The sequence below is a fragment of the Tachysurus vachellii genome, chromosome 5 (assembly GCF_030014155.1).
Source record: "Tachysurus vachellii isolate PV-2020 chromosome 5, HZAU_Pvac_v1, whole genome shotgun sequence".
Lineage (NCBI taxonomy): Eukaryota > Metazoa > Chordata > Actinopteri > Siluriformes > Bagridae > Tachysurus > Tachysurus vachellii.
Genome location: NC_083464.1, coordinates 692,501 through 712,500, shown reverse-complemented (window position 1 = coordinate 712,500; position 20,000 = coordinate 692,501). Strand labels below are relative to the sequence as shown.

The 20,000-nt window shown below is 40.8% G+C and overlaps 1 protein-coding gene across 3 annotated transcripts in view; it reads left to right on the top strand.

Moving 5' to 3' along the window:
• LOC132845456 (ankyrin-repeat and fibronectin type III domain-containing 1) overlaps positions 1–20,000 on the top strand; it is a 76,733-nt gene that overhangs the window by 29,571 nt on the left and 27,162 nt on the right. For all 3 annotated transcript variants that reach the window (XM_060869432.1, XM_060869431.1, XM_060869433.1), the window contains 2 exons: positions 14,532–14,572; positions 17,314–17,412. In XM_060869432.1, the coding sequence (XP_060725415.1) occupies positions 14,532–14,572; positions 17,314–17,412 (140 nt within the window). The remainder of the gene's footprint in view (positions 1–14,531; positions 14,573–17,313; positions 17,413–20,000) is intronic.

Genomic DNA, 20,000 nt, shown 5'->3' with positions numbered 1-20,000 from the left:
AGTGTTTGTGTTGGAGGCGAACGTGAGGGTGACCTTTTCTAGATAGAAGTCAAGATGTTTTTTCGTGGGAATGGTAAAGGATGGATGGATGGATAGATACATGGTGTTTTGCACTTATTTATTAATTAGGACCTTAGTTTGTGTGGCTACTTCCTTGACATTCTTGGTTGGTCACATGCTGTGTCTGCATGTCTGTATGTCTGCATGTCTGCATGTCTGTATGTCTGCTGTGTAAGCAGACTGAATAAAGCACTCTGTAGTTCAGAGACTCAGGTTGTCTAACTATGAATCAGCACAGTTTCTGAATAAATGTTAATTATTTAGAAGAGTCTATAAGAGAAAGAGAGTTTTCAGATATTTGTAGTTTTATTTTTTTATAAACACATTTGACTTGTAAAACACACACTATCCTTATGACCTTCCATTGAATACTCTGCTATATCTAATGCTACTGCTAACCTTAAACTCTGTAACCAAAAGGAAATGTTTCAGCTCTTTAAGTGTTTTTAATTTAAAACTGCAGGTTTGGTGTCTAGAAAAAAGTGATGAACCAGCAAAACACTGAACGTACATTGTTTTATATTTAATTGACCACTAGAGGTTGACAAACCCGTTACAACTAAAGACAGACACCATCTACACACACATGCACACACACACGCACACAAAGAAGACAAATATGATCAAAATCACCTAGTGGGCATTGATGAATGTGTGTGTGTGTGTGTTCATAATTTGATAACATGGATGAGCTATTGTAGGCTACACTTCAGCCAAAGTGAATTACTTAAAAAAAGTAACAGACAAACGCACCATACTGTATGGTAACGGTAACAGAGTTACTTAATTTAAAAAGTAATGTGTTACAGTATTAGTTACTGTCAAAAGTAACTGTGTTACAGTATTAGTTACTGTCAAAAGTAACTGTGTTACAGTAACGCGTTACTGCACAACACTGGTCAGGACTCAACACCATCACACTCACTGGTTTAAACAATTTACACATCAACATCATGAACATTTATGAGAGAAAAGCAATTATCCAAACAAATTAATAACTTAATACAAATAAAACTAGTCATTCAACAAAGACAAAAGTAATGGCACCCTCTGAAAGGTGGGGTTAGTGTGCGTCTGTGGCAGCAGACGCACTGCAATGCTTGCGCCCCACTGAGCTGATATTTCATCGTCATTTTGAACTAAATGTTTTGTGGGTGTGAGAAATGTAAATCAGCTGAACCCTGGATTTACTTATTTATTTATGGTTGACTAGCAAGAAAAGCAGCAGTTGTAATCTGGTTTGTTATCTGAAAACCGTGATACATGTGATGATTTATTTGAGATATTTTGTGACTAATCCCAGATGCATCCTCATTTCTAAACTTAAGGGTACATCCCTCAGAAGGCTGTGATACTCATTCTTAAAAGTACTGCACCTTATATACCAGTTTTTTATTTAATGTCCCTACTATAGATACATTACTTAATAAAGGGCTGTTAAAAACCTTGGAGACTTTTTTCTATATGCCTGTCTCTGTATCTCGCTCCAGCTCGAGTTCCAGTTTTCCTTTTGTGTCAGCAAGAAATCAAATATAATGGCTAAACCTTCCAACATGCACAAAAAAGATAGAGATCGTCTCTCTCTCTCTCTCTCTCTCTCTCTCTCTCTGTCTCACACGCACACACACACACACACACACACACACACACACACACACACACACACACACAAATATGAGTCCAATATCAAAATATTTCTTTCAGGAAAGTTCTGTCATTCTTCACGTGCAGGCATGTGCAGATAACAGCTGTACAAATTATCCGCACAATATTTGTTTCATGTTTATCAAGACCACTTTAAAATATTATCTCTAATCTGTCAGCTGTGTTTGTAGGCTGTCTGGCTGTCAAATTCTATTTGCTTACATTATGTGTGAAAAATATGGAGGACTGAACTGTCACTCTGACTGTCTCAGAGAACAATTATTGATCAAGTCAATTGTCAAGAAGCTTTTATTGTCATTTACACCATATATATGTGACACAGTACATAGTGACATGAGACAACGTTCCTCCAGGACCAGGGAGCTACACAGAACAACACAGAGATAAGGACTGAAGTAAGTTAGTCCTAGACACATAAAGTGTATCTGTACAACCTGGTGTACACAGTGTGAGACACAAGACAAGAATACAGTGCAGGACAAAAGACAGTGTAGGACAAAAATACAGTGCACACAACCAATACAAGTCATTACACAAAAGACAATACACAAAAGCAGTGCCGACCAGTGTACATACTGTATGTTCTATAGTACAGGAGCAGAAATACTGGACTAGACATTTAGTATAGTATCAGCAATTATATGAGGTATTTTAATGTAAAAACTGCAATCGACTGAAATGTGAATGACAGCATGTGTAAAGTAAAAACAGTGTGTAAAAACATCATATAAACAGTGTGTTGTACATGTTGGCATTCATGGTTCCCTCAATGAAATGTAGCTCCCAGACCATGATACTCCCACCACCATTGTCCCTTTTCCACCGAGGCAGTTTGAGTGCTGGTTCGGAGCCTAATTTAGAACCAGTTCTTTCTTTTTCGACAGCCAAAGCACCGGCTCTGAACCAGGAAAAGTGGTTCTTAAGTAGCACCAAAACGCTTCTGGTCTAGACTTAAGAACCGCTTGTGTCAGGGGCTATGGGCGGGGCTACGGTTAGCGCCTGTGGGCGGAGCTACTGTTAGCGCCTATGATAATATACCTTAAGTATACTAATGTTTAATACACTTTTACTTTACCGCAGTATGATACATTATCAGCACACTTGACAGTAGGTAGCTACATGCTGAGGCTAACCTTTTTCTGTGTTAATGATCTGTCTCGATCACAACCTCCGTTTATACAGATTACATGGAGCTGCACGTACACGTTGGATTCACTGCGTTTAATGCTAATGTAGATTCACAAAGCCATGAGCATTAACAGTAAAGCAACATCCACCATTGTTGATGTTGTGTTTGTGTTTGCCGCTGCTGCGCTAACGTTGCTGTGTAACGTGACACGTATACAGTGACGTCAGACTCGGCTCTGTGATGCTCTCTAACCGATGGAAAGGCAAACTGGGTCTTAGAAGCTTGCCAGTGGAACCAACTTTGAACCAGCACTAGCTCTGAACCAGCACCTCATTCTTTTTGGTGTAAAAGGGGTACATGATTGACTGTAGGCAAGACATACTTGTCTTTGTCCTCCTCACCTGGTTGCCACCACACATACCTGACACTATCTGAACCAAATAAGTCTATCTTGGTCTCATCAGACCACAGGACATTGCTCCAGTAATCCATGTCCTTAGTCTGCTTGTCTTCAGCAAACTGTTTGAGGGCTTTCTTGTGCATCATCTTTAGAATAGGCGTACTTTAGAGTGTGTGGCGTATGGTCTGAGCACCGACAGGCTGAACCCCCACCCCTTCAACCTCTTCAGCAATGCTGGCAGCATTCATACGTCTATTTCCCAAACACAACTTCTGGATATGACGTTGAAAACGTGCACAACTTCTTTGGTGGACCATGGCAAGGCCTGTTCTGAGTGGAACCTGTCCTGTTAAACCACTGTATGGTCTTCAAGTCAGGTCAAGAAGCTTTTATTGTCCTTACAACCATATATATCTGTTACAGTACACAGTGAAATGAGACAACGTTTCTCCAGGATCAGGGTGTTACATAAAACAAAGACAGAGCTATACATAAAGTGTATCTGTACAACCTGGTGTACACAGTGCTTGACATGACAATCAAGACAGACAAGACAGTGCAGGACAAAAGACAGTGTAAACAAAAAAAATTACAAGACACTGGAATGAACACATTAGTATTATAGCAGCAGTTACCTGAGATAATGTAAAGTTTCGTGCAAAACAGCAATCAATCAACTGAAATCTCAGACAGAATGTGCAAATAGCAAAAAGTGTGCAAAAAACAGAATGTAAACAGGTTGATGGGTATATATTGGAAGTGTGTGTATTTGGTGTAGGTCTGTGCAGTCCATACAGTTGATGTGTGTGTGTGTGTGTGTTGTGCTCAGTACAGTTCAGTTCAGTTATTGAGGAGTCTGATGGCTTGTGGAAAGAAACTGTTACACATTCTGGTCGTGTGAGCCCAAATGCTTCGGTACCTTTTTCCAGATGGCAGGAGGGTGAAGAGTGTGTGGGGTGAAGAGTGTGTGGGGTTAAGAGTGTGTGTGAGGGGTGTGTGAGGTCCACACTGCTGTTGGCTTTGCAGATGCAGCGTGTGGTGTAAATGTCCATGATAGAGGAAAGAGAGACTCCAATGATCTTCTCAGCTGTCCTCACTATCTGCTGCAGGGTCTTGTGTTTCGAGATGGTGCAGTTCCCAAACCAGACAGTGATGCAGCTGCTCAGAATGATCTCAATGGTCCATCTGTAAAAAGTAGTCAGGATGGGGGGGAGGGAGGTGTGCCTTTCTCAGCCTTCATAGGAAGTAGATACGCTGCTGGGCTTTCTTGGTGATAAAGCTGGTGTTGAGTGACCAGGTGAAGTTCTCCACTAGATGAACACCAAGAAATTTGGTGCTCTTGATGATCTCTACAAATGATCCGTCAGTGTTCAATGGAGAGTGTTTGCTCTGTGCTCTCCTGAAGTCAACAACCATCCCTTTAGTTTTATCAACATTCAGAGACAGGTTGTTGGCTCTACACCAGGTAGTTAGATGTTGCACCTCCTCTCTGTATGCTGACTCGTCGTTCTTGCAGATGAGACCCACCACGGTCATGTCATCGGTGAACTTGATGATATGGTTCGATCTGTGCGTTGCTGCAGAAGTCGTGAGTCAGCAAGGTGAACAGCAGTGTTCTGAGCACGCAGCCCTGAGGGGTGCTGGAGATGATGTTCCTGATCTGGACTGACTGAGGTCTCCCAGTCAGGAAGTCCAGGATCCAGTTTCAGAGGGAGGTGTTCAGTCCCAGCAGGCTCAGCTTCCCAATCAGGTGCTGAGGAATGATTGTGTTGAATGCTGAACTGAAGTCTATAAACAGCATTCGTACATTTCTTTTTTTTCCAGGTGGGTGAGGGCTAAATGAAGGGCCGTGGCAATGGCATCGTCCGTGGAGTGGTTTGGACGATACGCGAACTGTAGGGGGTCCAGTGAGGGTGGTAACTGGGTGTTGATGTGCCTCATGACAAGCTGTGCCAATGTCAGTGCCAATGACGATAGTCATTGAGGCAGGACACTGTAGATTTCCTTGGGATGGGGACAATGGTGGTCGTCTTGAAATGTTGAAGATGTCAGTAAAGACATCCACTAGCTGTTCTGCGCATTCCCTGAGCACCTGCCAAGAATCCCTGAGCACCTGCCAGGAATCTGTGGGATAACTCTGCATAGAGTTCTCCTCATGTAGGCCGTGGATAGACAGAGTACCTGGTCATCGGGGGGAGGGATGGTCTTCCTTGTCGTTACATTGTTCTGTACCTCAAACCGAGCGTAGAAGTCGTTCAGCGCATTTGGGAGGGAGGCATCACTATCACATGCAGGTGAAGCCGTCTTGTAGCTCGTGATCACCTGTATGCCCTGCCACATGTGCCAGGTGTCTCCGCTGTCCTGGAAGTGGCTGTGGATTGTCTGGGCGTGTGCGCGCTTTGCCTCTCTGATGGCTCGGGACAGTTTGGCCCTTGCTGTTCTTAGGGCCGCCCTGTCCCCTGTTCTGAAGACTAGGACTCTAGTCTTCAGCAGTGCACACACTTTAGCAGTCATCCATGGCTTCTGGTTGGAGCATGTGGTGATGGTCCTGAAGAGCAGAGGTAGCTCCTGATGGCCAGGTTTTCACCTGCTTCAGAACCAGTTTAGAGTCTGGCGAGTGGTCTGTCTGATGGAACTAACATTAACAGAGATGTAGTCTGAGTAGCTGAGGTGTGGGGCCGGGGCTCTGCACGACACGTTCTGGGAATATTTGTGTAAAGAAGATCCAGTGTGTTTTCCCCTCTCGTCGCAAAGTCCACATGCTGGTGGAATTTAGGGAGCACTGACTTGAGATTTGCATGATTGAAATCTCCGGTGATGATAAACAGTCTGTTGGGGTGAACATTCTGTAGATTGCTAATAGCTCCGTATAGCTCACTTAGCACCTCTTTACCATTAGCACCAAGAGGAATGTAAACTCTGACAATCCCGTGGTAAATAAAATGGCCTGCATCTAACAGTCACAAACTCCACTAGCGATGAACAGTAACTAGAAACAAGCACAGAGTTCTTACACCATTCTGTGTTGATGTAAACACACAAACCACCACCACAAGTCTTACCGCACAGAGCTGCATTTCTGTCGGCTTTAAATGAAGTGATCCCGTCCAGCTGAATGGCGCCGTCTGGAACTCTGTCGCTGAGCCACGTCTCTGTGAAAACAAACACGCAGCAGTTATTAAACTCTTGCTGTGTAGCACGTTTGAGTCGGATGTAGTCCAGTTTATTGTCCAGGGAGCAAACACTGGAGAATAGAATGGACGGTAGAGCCGGCCGACTAGGGTTCGTTTTTAGTCTATAGCACGGACATCCGCCCACTTACCGCGCTTCCGCTTCCTCAAGCACCACTTTCGGCGTCCCCTCTCCTGGTCTCCGGTATCAGGCGACACCGAGGACTGGAGGCCTGGTCTCCGCAGCAATCCAAGTTCACGAAGGCTTTCCAGTACATCATCGCGCAGACTAGTTGTTGCACCATTTCTGTATTTTATTAGTTCCTGGTGGTTGTATACATGAACACTGCTGTCTCTGGTGTCCATGTACTGGAAATAGTCAGGCTAAAAAATGTAAATAAAACCTTAAAAAACATAAATAGCACCATATCTTAACACACCTGCTCCCATTCACACCTGGCTAATTGAGCCCAATTTGGACATTTTCCCTTAAAGGTGTACTCACTTTTGTGTCCAGCGGTTTAGACATTAATGGCTGTGTGTTGAGTTATTTTGAGGGGACAGTAAATTTACACTGTTATACAAGCTGAACACTCACTACTTTACATTGGAGCACAAGGTCATTTATTCAGTCACATGAAAAGATATAATAAAGTATTTACAAAATTGTGAGGCGTGTACACACTGTCAGATACTGTACATTGGAAGAGTGTGTATTTGATGTAGGTCTGTGCAGTCCATTCAGTTGAGTGTGTGTGTGTGTGTGTGTGTTGTGCTCGGTATAGTTCAGTTCAGTTATTGAGGAGTCTGATGGCTTGTGGAAAGAAACACAGTCTGGTGATGAGGCCCGCATGCTTCTGTAGCTTTTTTCAGATGGCAGGATGGGGTATGTGGGGTGAAGAGTGTGTGTGAGGGGTGTGTGGGGTGTAGAATGTGTGTGAGGGGTGTGTGGGTTGAAGAGTGTGTGTGAGGGGTGTGTGACGTGAAGAGTGTGTGTGGGGTGTGTGGGGTTTACAATGCTGTTGGCTTTGAGGATGCAGCGTGTGGTGTAAATGTCCATGATAGAGGGAAGAGAGACTCCAATAATCTTCTTAGCTGTCCTCACTATCCGCTGCAGGGCTTGTGTTTCGAGATGGTGCAGTTCCCAAACCAGACAGTGATGCAGCTACTCAGTATGATCTCAATGGTCCCTCTGTAGAACATGGTCAGGATGGCGGAGGGGGTGGGCTTTCCTTAGACTTCATAAAAAGTAAAGACGCTGCTGTGCTTTCTTTGTGATGGAGCTGGTGTTGAGTGACCAAGTGAAGCTCTATCTATAGATAATATTTAGTTTACTGATTGGCAGAAAAAATAGAGATTGTTTTATATTTTAGAAATGTAATGTCACAAGTCACTAAAGAGTGAAATTAGACAGTGTTTTATTCCACTTACCCCACAGCAATTTGCCAACAATAAAAAAATGTAAATGACATGCCATACTTTTTATTCATTTATAGTTACACTTAGTGTTGGAGAATGTTCATGAGATGAGTTAGTTCCTGATATCACTTCTGTTCTCAGAGCTCCAAACACTCATTCCCTCACCAGTCTCTCTTTTTGCTCTCTCTTAAAGTTAACAAGAATAAAATAATCTCAGCTTGTCATGTTACTGAGAAACCACAGAGAAGTGTAAACCCCTCTGTCCTGAAGATGTGGGAATGTCAGATATCCTAAAATGTGAACAAAATATATGACTGCTGAAGCCTTGGCTGTCAAACAGTCAAACATGTTCAGGGTCTCAGTGTTGCGAGGAATCACGAAATATAATCTGTTCATACATCTCAGTGATGGGTATGGTGGCTGGAAGCCTTTTCACACAAACAAAATAAAACATCCAAACCCACCTAAATCTATGGTGGCAGAGAAGTGCAAAACACATTAACAAATCTGAAAACAAATTAACAAATCAAAAAAACAAATTAACAAATCCGAAAACACATTAACAAATCCGAAAACACAATGACAAGTCAGACAACCCGGAAAAGGTTGGTATAGTTTGCGAATGGAAACTTACCGATCATCGGACAAGACACCTGTCATTCACCTGTATATCTTGAATGACAGGTCTCTTGTCCAATGATCGGTAAGTTTCCATTCACAAACTATGCCTACCTTTTCTGGGTTGTCTGAATCGTTGTATGAAACACATTAACAAATCCGAAAACACAACGACAATTCAGATAACCAACGAAAAAGATAGGTATAGTTTAATAATAATAATACATTTTATTTAAAGGCGCCTTTCTGAACACTCAAGGTCACCGTACAAAAAACAACAAAGACAATCAAAATCGAATAGCTACATTGCGATACAAATTAGACCAGCAGTACAAATTATGGTGTAGAATAAGCTAAACTGAACAGATGAGTTTTAAGCTGAGATTTGAATAATGAAAGAGAAACAATATTACGAAGTTCAGATGGAAGTGAGTTCCAGAGCTGAGGTGCAGAGTAACTGAAAGCTCTATTCCCCATAGTTACAAGACGGACAGAGGGAACAATGAAATGAGTGGAAGAAGAAGATCTAAGAGTACGAGTTTGTTTTGGAGTATGAAGAAGATCAAGAAGAAGGTGCAAGATTGTGGATAGCTTTAAATGTTAGAAGAAGAATTTTATACTTAATACGAAAAATAATGGGAAGCCAATGAAGCTGTTCCAGAACAGGTGTAATATGATGGATAGAGGAAGTACGAGTGATAATGCGGGCAGAAGAATTTTGAACAAGTTGCAGCTTTTGAAGGGTTTTGTGAGGAAGCCCAATAAGAAGGGAATTACAGTAGTCAAGCCGGGAGGTTACTAGACTGTGAACAAGAGTGGTGGTTGATTGGATCGTGAGAAAGGAGCGAAGCCTATTGATATTTCGAAGGTGAAAGTATGCAGCCCGAGTAACATTATTTACATGAGAGGTGAAAGAAAGGGTACTATCAAAGATGACACCAAGACTCTTAACCTGAAATGAGGGAGCTATGAGAGATTCATCAATGGAAATAAGAATATTTGAGAATTTGTTAAGCACAGATTTTGTGCCTATAATGAGAAATTCTGTTTTATTACTATTTAGTTTAAGAAAATTTGCTGAAAACCATGATTTTATGTCAATGAGACAATCAGTAAGAGCAGATGGAGGGAGTTTGGAATGTGGTTTTGTGGAAAGGTAGAGCTGGGTGTCATCGGCATAGCAATGAAACTTGACCTGATGCTTATGAAAAATATGTCCAAGGGGTAAAAGGTAAGTAATAAATAGCAAAGGGCCCAGGACAGAGCCCTGGGGTACACCAGAGGTAACGGAAACTGTCGAAGAGGTGAATGATTTTAGTTGAACGAACTGTGTGCGATCAGAGAGATATGAATGAAACCATTTCAGAGGTGTGTTGGTGATGCCAATAGTGGAAAGCCTGTCTAAAAGAATATTGTGGGAAATTGTATCAAAAGCTGCACTCAGATCAAGGAGTAGGAGGATGGATAGTAAGCCAGAATCAGCTGCTATAAGCAAATCATTTGTAATTTTCAATAGAGCCGTTTCAGTGCTATGAAATGGGCGAAAACCAGATTGAAATTGTTCATATAGATTGTTGCCAGACAAATGAATATGAAGTTGAGCAGCAACAACTTTTTCCAAAATTTTAGAAATAAAAGGAAGATTAGAAATAGGACGAAAATTATTAAGGTTGTTGGTATCCAATCCTGGTTTCTTTAGAATTGGAGTTACAGCAGCTGTTTTGAAAATAGAAGGAGCAACTCCAGTGGTAAGGGAAGAATAAATAATACCCATGATAAAAGGGGACAGAGAGGAAGCAGTAGCCTTAACAAGGACAGTTGGTATAGGATCAAGAACACAAGTTGAAGATTTAGATTGATGAATAAGTTTTAAGATGTCATCAATTGAGGGTAGAATAAACTCAGAGTTTGTGATTGGAACACTTACCGATCATTGGTATGGTACTTCACATATACATGAAGTTCAACAGTCTGCCGCAGGGAAAACACATAAGATTCCATACCTGTATATCTTGAGTGACAGGTGTCTTGTTCAATGATCGGTAAGTTTCCATTAACAAACTATACCTAGCTTTTCCGGGTTGTCTGACTTGTCGGTGTGTTTTCAGATTTGTTAATGTGTTTTCGGATTTGTTAATGTGTTTTCGGATTTGTTAATTTGTTTTCGGATTTGTTGTTTTGTTTTCGCATTTGTTCATGTGTTTTCAGATTTGTTAATGTGTTTTCGGATTTGTTAATGTGTTTTCAGATTTGTTAATTTGTTTTCGGATTTGTTAATTTGTTTTCGGATTTGTTGTTTTGTTTTCGGATTTGTTAATGTGTTTTCGGATTTGTTCATGTGTTTTCGGATTTGTTAATTTGTTTTCGGATTTGTTGTTTTGTTTTCGCATTTGTTCATGTGTTTTCAGATTTGTTAATGTGTTTTCGGATTTGTTAATGTGTTTTCAGATTTGTTAATTTGTTTTCGGATTTGTTAATTTGTTTTTGTATTTGTTGTTTTGTTTTTGGATTTGTTAATGTGTTTTGCACTTCTCGGCCACCGTATAAATCACCCCAAACCATGTGGCAAAATGTATTATGTATCTTTTCAGGCATAATTCTAAAGGGTATGTTTGGTTCAAAAGTCTTCTCACCTGAAGAACACCATTCTCATGGTGAAGCATGGTGGTGGCAGTATCGTGCTGTGACCCTGACCAGAGCTCTAGATAAGATAGAGGTAATCATGGCTAACTCCAAATTCTATCTATTTGGTACAAAACCTGCAGGTCTGTTAGACAGCTGAAGAGGAAGAAAAATTTCACCTTCCAGCATAATAATGACAGAAAGCACAAATACATCAAAGAAATAGTTTCTGTAGAACTCTATAAACTTTTGGAATGTAGTCCAGATCTTAATCCTATCTAAAACCTGTGGAATGACTGTGTACAGGAGCCTGACTCACAATCTCAGAAATCTAGATCAAAAGTAGAGTAAAATTAAAGAGTCAGGAATAAAAAAGAATAAAAAAGGTTGATAAAAACTTCCACCAAAAGACTGAATGCTGTCTCAAAAGCAAAACAAACCTAAACGTATAAAATATTAATAATAAATGTTTTTAACAAGGTTAATGTTTAATTGTTTTTGTTTCTTAATATAAAAGGTTACAGGGAATCTCCATGTAGAGCATTACAGTACAACACACACAGTCACTAACACACACACAGAGAGAGAGAGAGAGAGAGAGAGAGAGAGAATGAATATGAGGGATAGATTGCGCACTTACAGTAGTGGCAGTGGGGGGTCGTGGGGTTCTGGGGTTCTGGGCTTGAACTCCCAAACTTACCTTAACCACCAATCTACCACAACCCTGCACACTACTATAGGAGTAGTAAAGTGTTACAGGGAACCTTAAAGTTCATAACTGTTCTAAAGAAGCTTAATGTAATGTGTGGGTGCATTTTGCTGATCAGCCACACTGACACGTGGCAGGGTTTAATAATAAACAAAAGAGCTTCATTATGGAATCTCACTGTATCACCATGCCAACCACACAGCCTAGAAACACAAGCTCAGAAACCAGGACACATACACTGTTCTACCACATGCAATGAATTTTGGACATACTTACACCACACACACCCACACACACACACACACACACATGACATCACAGTTTTTGATGACAGTATGTCTTCCAGCTCTATTAAGCTAATTAGATGTGGCTCCCTTGCTTGGATTTATGGGTAATATTTTACTTGCTCACTTCAAAAAACCACACACACACACACACACACACACACACACACATATGCAACTACACATTCTACCATTCTTTCTGTATGTCTCATTTCATCCAATACACAGTACAGTCAGAGAAGCTTATCACCGTAGCAACTGCAATTAAAGTGCAACACACACATACACACACATACACACACTCACACACACATGCACAGTCACTAACACACACAGAGAGACAGAGAGAGAGAGAGAGAGAGAGAGAGAGAGAGAGAGAGAGAGAGAGAGAGGGATAGATAGAGGTATTTACAGGTATGTGAAGGAGAAAAGCAGGTATAATGAGGGAGAGGGAATGAAAAACGACAGAGGAGCTCATCTGTACTGGTATGTACTAATTGTGTGTGTGTGTGTATGTGTGTGTGTGTGTGTGTGTGTGTGTGTGTGTGTGTGTGTGTGTGTGTGTGTGTGTGAATAAATACTATTCTGGTACAGAATTATACTTAATGGTATTAACATTCATGTGATGTGATATTTTGTATATTTGATAAGAATAATAAATACTGTATAAGTTTATTTTCTTATTTTGGTTATTTATAATAATTGAATTCAATATACACTCTTATACATATATACATATATTAATATGTGCTACATTTCCTGTGTAATGTGCTGCAAAAATAAATAATAATATAGAGAAAATTCATTTATTATTATATACTTTATTTATTTATTTATATGGTATTTAAAACTAGATGATCAGGTACAGAGAGGATGTGTAGTGTTGAGTAAAGTGTCTCAGAGACGGCTGTACGTGTGAAAGCTTATAGTTTAAATATATAAAATTAATCTCACAATTTACATAACAGATTATTAATGCATTGATGTTAATTGTTGTTATGTTTCCTCTTTCTGCTGCTCGCAGATGGTGAATGAGCCTGAACATTACTACACTCTTAGTGTTAGTCTTAGTGAGAATGATTCCTACAGTAAAGCAGTAATTTTGTTGTGAATTATATGCTGAAATTTAAATAATGCTTTCTGAATTAATCGACTAAACAGTTTTAGATTATGTTTTGTTAATGAACTGTATAGAGCTGTTAAATTTGACAGGTTGCGGTGCCTTAATAGGGTCATAATTAATATTCATTATTCTTATTCAACACACACACACACACACAGGTAAAGGTCAGAGTGTCTGCAGGAATGTTCTTATCTCCTGCTGTTAAGTAACCTGATGAAACACTGCACTTAAAAACCCTTTAAACCCTCCTACACGGCTCTAAATGTCACACACACACAAACACACATTCACGCACACACACACACATATACGCAAAAACTTACACATACGCACATATACACACACATGCACAAACACATACACACGCACACACACACAAACACATACATACACATACACAAATACGCACATATACACACATACACACACATACATATACACAAACACATACACACACACACATACATATACACACAAACACATACACACACATACACACACATACACACACACATATACGCACAAACACATACACACATACACATACATACACACCAACACACTCACACACAACACACACACACTCTCACACAAAAACACACACATACGCACATATACACACATGCACAAACACATACACACGCATACACACACATACATATACATACATACACACACATACATATACATACATACACACACATACATATACGCACAAACACATACACACATACACATACATACACACCAACACACTCACACACAACGCACACACACTCCCACACACAAACGCATTCACACACACACACACATACACACACATACACACATATACACACATGCACAAACACATACACACGCACACACAAACACATACACACACATACATATACACACACACACATACATATACGCACAAACATACACACAAACACACTCACACACACACGCACACACACACACATTGGATAGCAGCTGTATTTAAACATCAGAACACAGATTTTAATATTTGTTTTTCAATATTAATTTGTATCTGAAGAATCAGGGCTCATGTCCTTTTATGTGTTTATTCCTGATGGCCTTGTAATACCAGACCTGCTAAACTTCATGGATTTTGACATTATGACCAAAAAAGGGAAGATATTAATCTATAGGAATGAGTGTCAGATTCTTAGGAGTATTTGAATGTATGTTTGACCTGAACAATAAACTTATATATTGCTAACATTATTTAACTCGATTTATTACGAGTGTAAATGAAAATTAGAGCACGTTCAGGTTCATTTGACAGATTCTGATTTCTTAAAGCAAAATATCTTTTGTATTTTTCAGAGTCTTGGTTCTGCTGACAGAAAGGAGGCGAGGCAAAGAAGGTGAGCTTTCTGTATTTCTCAGTTCTGTCATTTATTAGATTTTTTTATCTTATCAATCATGTTACCAGCAGGTCAGTCAAGACCTTTTTATCTCCAGCAACCATTCTCCTGGAGAATCACTACAGAGGGACCTTCTCCATTCAGTGGCATATGAAACTGAAACTGTCTCCTCTCAATTTAGATGTATGTTGTATTTTGACTGAAAAACACTGAGTTACTTTTTCAACACCACATTACACGACAGTGACCGTAACACTGACGTTCCCATGGAAATAAACCAAAGCCTCAGACTTAGAGGGGCTGATTTTCATCCCTACTGTATTCGGCTTCCTACTAAAAATGGACATATTTACCTGGAAAATTCAAAATGAATGACATTCTCTTGGTTACTGTGTGAGGCCAGGTTCATTGAGTGCAAATAAACCATCATCAAGTCTTAAATCATAGAGGCATTTACATGAAACTGGTCAGAAGGCAAGTGGGGCCAGTCATTTTGTAGTAATCTAAGGACATGCTGGTGGACACCAGTGTTGAGGGAAGTGATGATCAAGTGGAAGAAGTAGTCTATCTGAGTAATGCTTATGGAGGGCAATTCTGATTCATTTGAAGTGTACAAACAAGAGTTTCAGAAGGGCTAGAGCAAAGCAGATGCAGAAGTGAATGCTTAGGCAAGTGAGGACTCTTGGACACCCCCAAGAATGTTCTGGGAAACGTTTCGGCATATCAAGTGCAGAAGACCAAACAGACAGCCATATTGTGTGATAGACAGAGAAATATGAATGGACCTGCCCTCACTTTAAGAGGCTGTGCCAGAAATCTCTGGTGTTTAAGGGAATATCTCTGTAGCTAATGGAAAATAAGCCGGCTTCCTCGCACACACTCAGGATTTTTTCCTTCCAGTAACATTGTACATTACCAAATTCCAGTTTTCTTTTGAAGGGTTTAGTCTATCTGAGACTGTCATGCACATGTCTGCTGCGTGACTGGCATTGTCCCCATGCATCATCTTACCAGTGGTGAGACCATAAGACAGGTTGAGCATGAGTGTGCTACTTAGGTGGCCTGGCCTGGACACCACCCCAGCAATGGCTTCAGTGGTCCATCCAGGGCTCAATGCCTTTTCTGTACCTTTCTTATTTCAAAGGTGGTTATTAGGATTTCTTTACTAAAGATGGCCCTACTGCTTAGGACCATCTACTGCTTCTCTCTCTCTCTGTCTTTCTCTCTCTCATTCTCTCTCTTTGTCTTTCTCTCTCTCTCTCTCTCTCTCTCTCTGTGTCTTTCTCTCTCTCATTCTCTCTCTCTCTGTCTGTCTTTCTCTCTCTCATTCTCTCTCTCTCTCTCTGTCTCTCTCTCTCTCTCTCTCTCTCTCTCTCTCTCTCTCTCTCTCTCTCTCTCTCTCTCATTTCCACACTCTCACAGAGAGTGTAATGGCTCTAACAAGCATGTTGGTTTCACTGTGGTTTTGTGGTCATTGTGTGTATGTGTTCACTGGTTGTATAATGTGTGTGTAAGGGATGCCTTGATGGCAAGTATGCATGTGTACGTCTGCCTGACCTAGTGGTGTGTGTGTCCTCTGTGGTCTGTCTTTGATGTGGCTTGGCTACAGCAAGCCTACCGTTAACAAGCCCCCCCAAACACACACACTGTGGTATAAATTTGATGGTACTATTTGAACTGTTCTGTATTTTGATGCCATATTAAATTGTGGTAAACAAAACATCTTTGATCATTCCATTATTCACATTACACACACACACACACACACACACACACACACACACACACACACACAATTTCTCAAAATTCCAGTTTGACAAATGGCTCCACATAGTGTGATTCTGTGTGTGTGCGTGCATGTTTGTGCAATGTGAATAATGGAATGAAGGAAGGTGGTGTGTGCTTGAGAGGAAATCCCTATGATGATGATGTCATCACCTGGAATTTCCCACTGTAAGGAATGATATTGCATCATCAGCCAGTGTCTAACATGATGTCATTAGTAACAGCTGCAGGTGGAATCAGATACACTGCAGCTGTGTTACTCGAGCTCCTTCTGTTGCCCTACTTGTTTCTATTGCCCCATCCTCTTCTATTGGCCATTCACTACAAATATTTCACTACTCCTACTAAACTATTCACTACTCCTACTGACTTTTCACCATTGTTTTTTTTGTTACCCCTACACTATTCCACCCTATACCACTAACCCTAATCTTTGTTCTACATTAAATCCCCATTAGTTTTTGCCCTACAATTTCTTTTTTCAATGCCTATTCTATTTTATTTTCCCTTCACTAAACCTTTCTCTTTTATTGGCCCAACATTTTCACAACTTCTATTCCTTTCTGTTACCCCCCCATTACCCCATTCCACTCTTTTGGCACTACCCCATTCCTATTGTATTATTTCTCCACCAACCGGTCATATTCTATTTTCTTGCCACTACTTCTGTATGCTTGCTCAAGGGCACCTCAGTCGTGGTATTGCCGGCCCAAGACTCGAACCCACAACTTTAGGGTTAGGAGTCAAACTCTTTAACTATTAGGCCACGACTTCCCCTGTTTTCCCCTATCCACTATTTGTCTTTACATCTTCATACACTCTTCATGAACGTGAACATAAACACAATAATCACAAACAAATACAAGAAAAAACGAAACACCATGTCCCCAATAATGCCTCAATAACAATAATAACAATATTTTGTGTGTGTGTGTGTGTGTGTGTGTGTGAGACAGGGTGGACTCTGGTATTCTGCGGCTGACTCAGCGTCTCTCTGTAAAAGACAAGAAGCAGGAGAAGAGTTTCTACAGGAGGCGCTCTCTAAGCGTTGACTGGTAATACACACCCAGACATACACACACACACACACACACCGAGTTCTCTGGTTTTCAAAGAGCAACAGCGATCTGGACATTTTCCATTTCACCAATAACAATAACCATCATTTATGGTGATGATGATGATGATGATGATGATGATGATTATTATTATTACTGAATGTGGTTAAGGTGGAGCAGTGTGTGTGTGTGTGTGAATGATTGTGTGCATGTACATGTGTGTCTGTGTGTGCTGCCAGAGAGACATCCCTGGTAATTATTACAGAAAGCCTGATTGATGTACTGAACCTTTTGCCAGTAGTTCTGGAGTACACATAGTGTGTATGTTTGTGTCTTTGTGGGTCTGTGTGTGTTATATGTTGGCTCATTCAGTTACAGATCAGATGAGGGTTTTTCAGCACTTCAGACTCTGAGACTCCAGCTATGATTCTCACACATTCTTTCCATCTCTTTTTTCTCTCTGCTTACATGTCTGTATATCTTTCTCTGTCTCTGTCTGTCTGTCACTCTGTATATAATTATTACTTTGGTTTACTGTCAAATTTCTAATCTGTTTAAATTGTAAGTTTAACAATCTACTGGGCTTTAAAAAAGTGTTTTGATTAAGATATTATCAGTTATACTGTAGCAATATATGTCAATAAAATGCTAATTTTAATAATTAAGCATAATGGATTACTTTGACTATCTATCTATCTATCTATCTATCTATCTATCTATCTATCTATCTATCTATCTATCTATCTATCTATCTATCTATCTGCCACATCCATTGTAGTGTCGTGTGATCTGTAATTAGGGTGAATCTTCTAACAGTTTAGTAGAATCCCAGTTGTTTGATCACCAGGACTTTCTGTTTAACAGTTGTGTGCCTTTTTCAGCAAGGCTCAGATTGTGCCCGAATTAAAGAACTCTCTGGCATTTCTTTGTGAGAGCTGAGAAGGGCAGCTAATGAGGAGAATTTAGGTACAAATCTCAAAAAGGCACACACATGTTTCTTTGTAGCTGGTCAGGGATACTCAGGGCCCCACTCGATCCTGTAACCCAGGTACTGTGTCTTTATTTGCCCCAGGTGGCACTTCTTGGGGTTTGACATCAGTCATGCCTTTTTCAGACTGGCCAGGACCTCCCCTAGTTGAGATGTCCTGATAAGCAGCTGCATAGAACTTAAAAACCCAGTACAGCCACTGGCACTGCTGAAGGTGGTTTTGGGTCAAGTGTCAGGGGTGAAGGGCACCTGTCAGTAGTCCTTGGTCATTTCAATGTTTGAGATGAACCGGGCTCTTCCCAGCCTCTCCATCAGATTGTAAATCTGGGAAGTATGTAGCCATCAAACTCTTGATTGAGGCAGTGGAAGTTTTTACATGGTCTTAGGGTTCTGAAAATGAAGGGGGTAGACCAGGGTTTGGCAGACTCTTGGATGATCCTCCTCGATAGCATTTTGTTGGGATTGCTTATTTTGATAGAGCAGCTGCTTGTTTACTACTCCCAAAGGGGTCTTGATCTCATGATGGACCAAGTGTGTTAGGGACAGTGGAGAAGACGTCTGAGAACTGGTCCACCAACTCCGTAAGGAACTGATTCTTGGACGGAATGAGATCAGCCCCTAACCAAGGTATGTTTGTGTGGCTCTGGTACACAGAAAGCAAAAAAAACACCACCAGAACAGATCAAACCCATTTTTCTATCAACAGATTGATATGATACAATTGTGCGTCTGTTCACTTTACCTGGCTGTTGCAGCTGCTAGTTTATGAGCCACACTATTTCTACTACCATATTTGGGCCTTACCAGTGGCCCAGGAATTTGCAGAATGCATCTGGGATGAACCCTTCCTCATCCAGCATCCGGTGCAGCATTCTCTTCAGGGTCTGGTTGAATCACTCAACCAAGCCCGTCATCTGCAATGGTATATGGATGTTTTCAGGTGTATAACCTACAACAAATGACACAGATCCCCATTAACAGAGATGTAAAGGGCATGCCTTGGTTTGTGAGGATGTCCGTTGGTATCTCCACATGGCGGAACAGCAGCATCGGTTCTTTTATGGAGGTGGTCTTCTGAAGTGGGACCTCTTCAGTGTACCTAGTGGCATAATCCACAATCACCAAGATGTATTTATGAGGTCCATTCCCATCTGCTCAAAAGGAATGTCTATCACCAGCAGCAGAATCAAGGGCATTGGTGCAGGCTTCTAAGTAGCCATCCTTTTGCACTGGGGCACTGACTAATAATCAATAACAAATCAAAGAAAAGCTCAAACATCATGTCCTCAATAATGCATCTATAACAATATTGTGTGTGTAAGAGAGACAGGGTGGAATCTGGTATTCTGCATCTCTCTCAGTGTCGACTAGTAACACACACAGACATGTTCTTCAAAGAGAAAAAGAGATCAAGCCATTTTTCAGTTCACCAATAACATTTATGATTGTGTTCATGCATGTCTGTGTGTCTGTGTTCTCCCAGAGAGATATCCCTGGTAATTATTAGATTATTAGTCTGCACCGATGTAGGCTTCTGAGTGACCATCCGCTGGCACCGGGGACACTGACTATAGCCGCTGAATCTCTGTGTCCATTC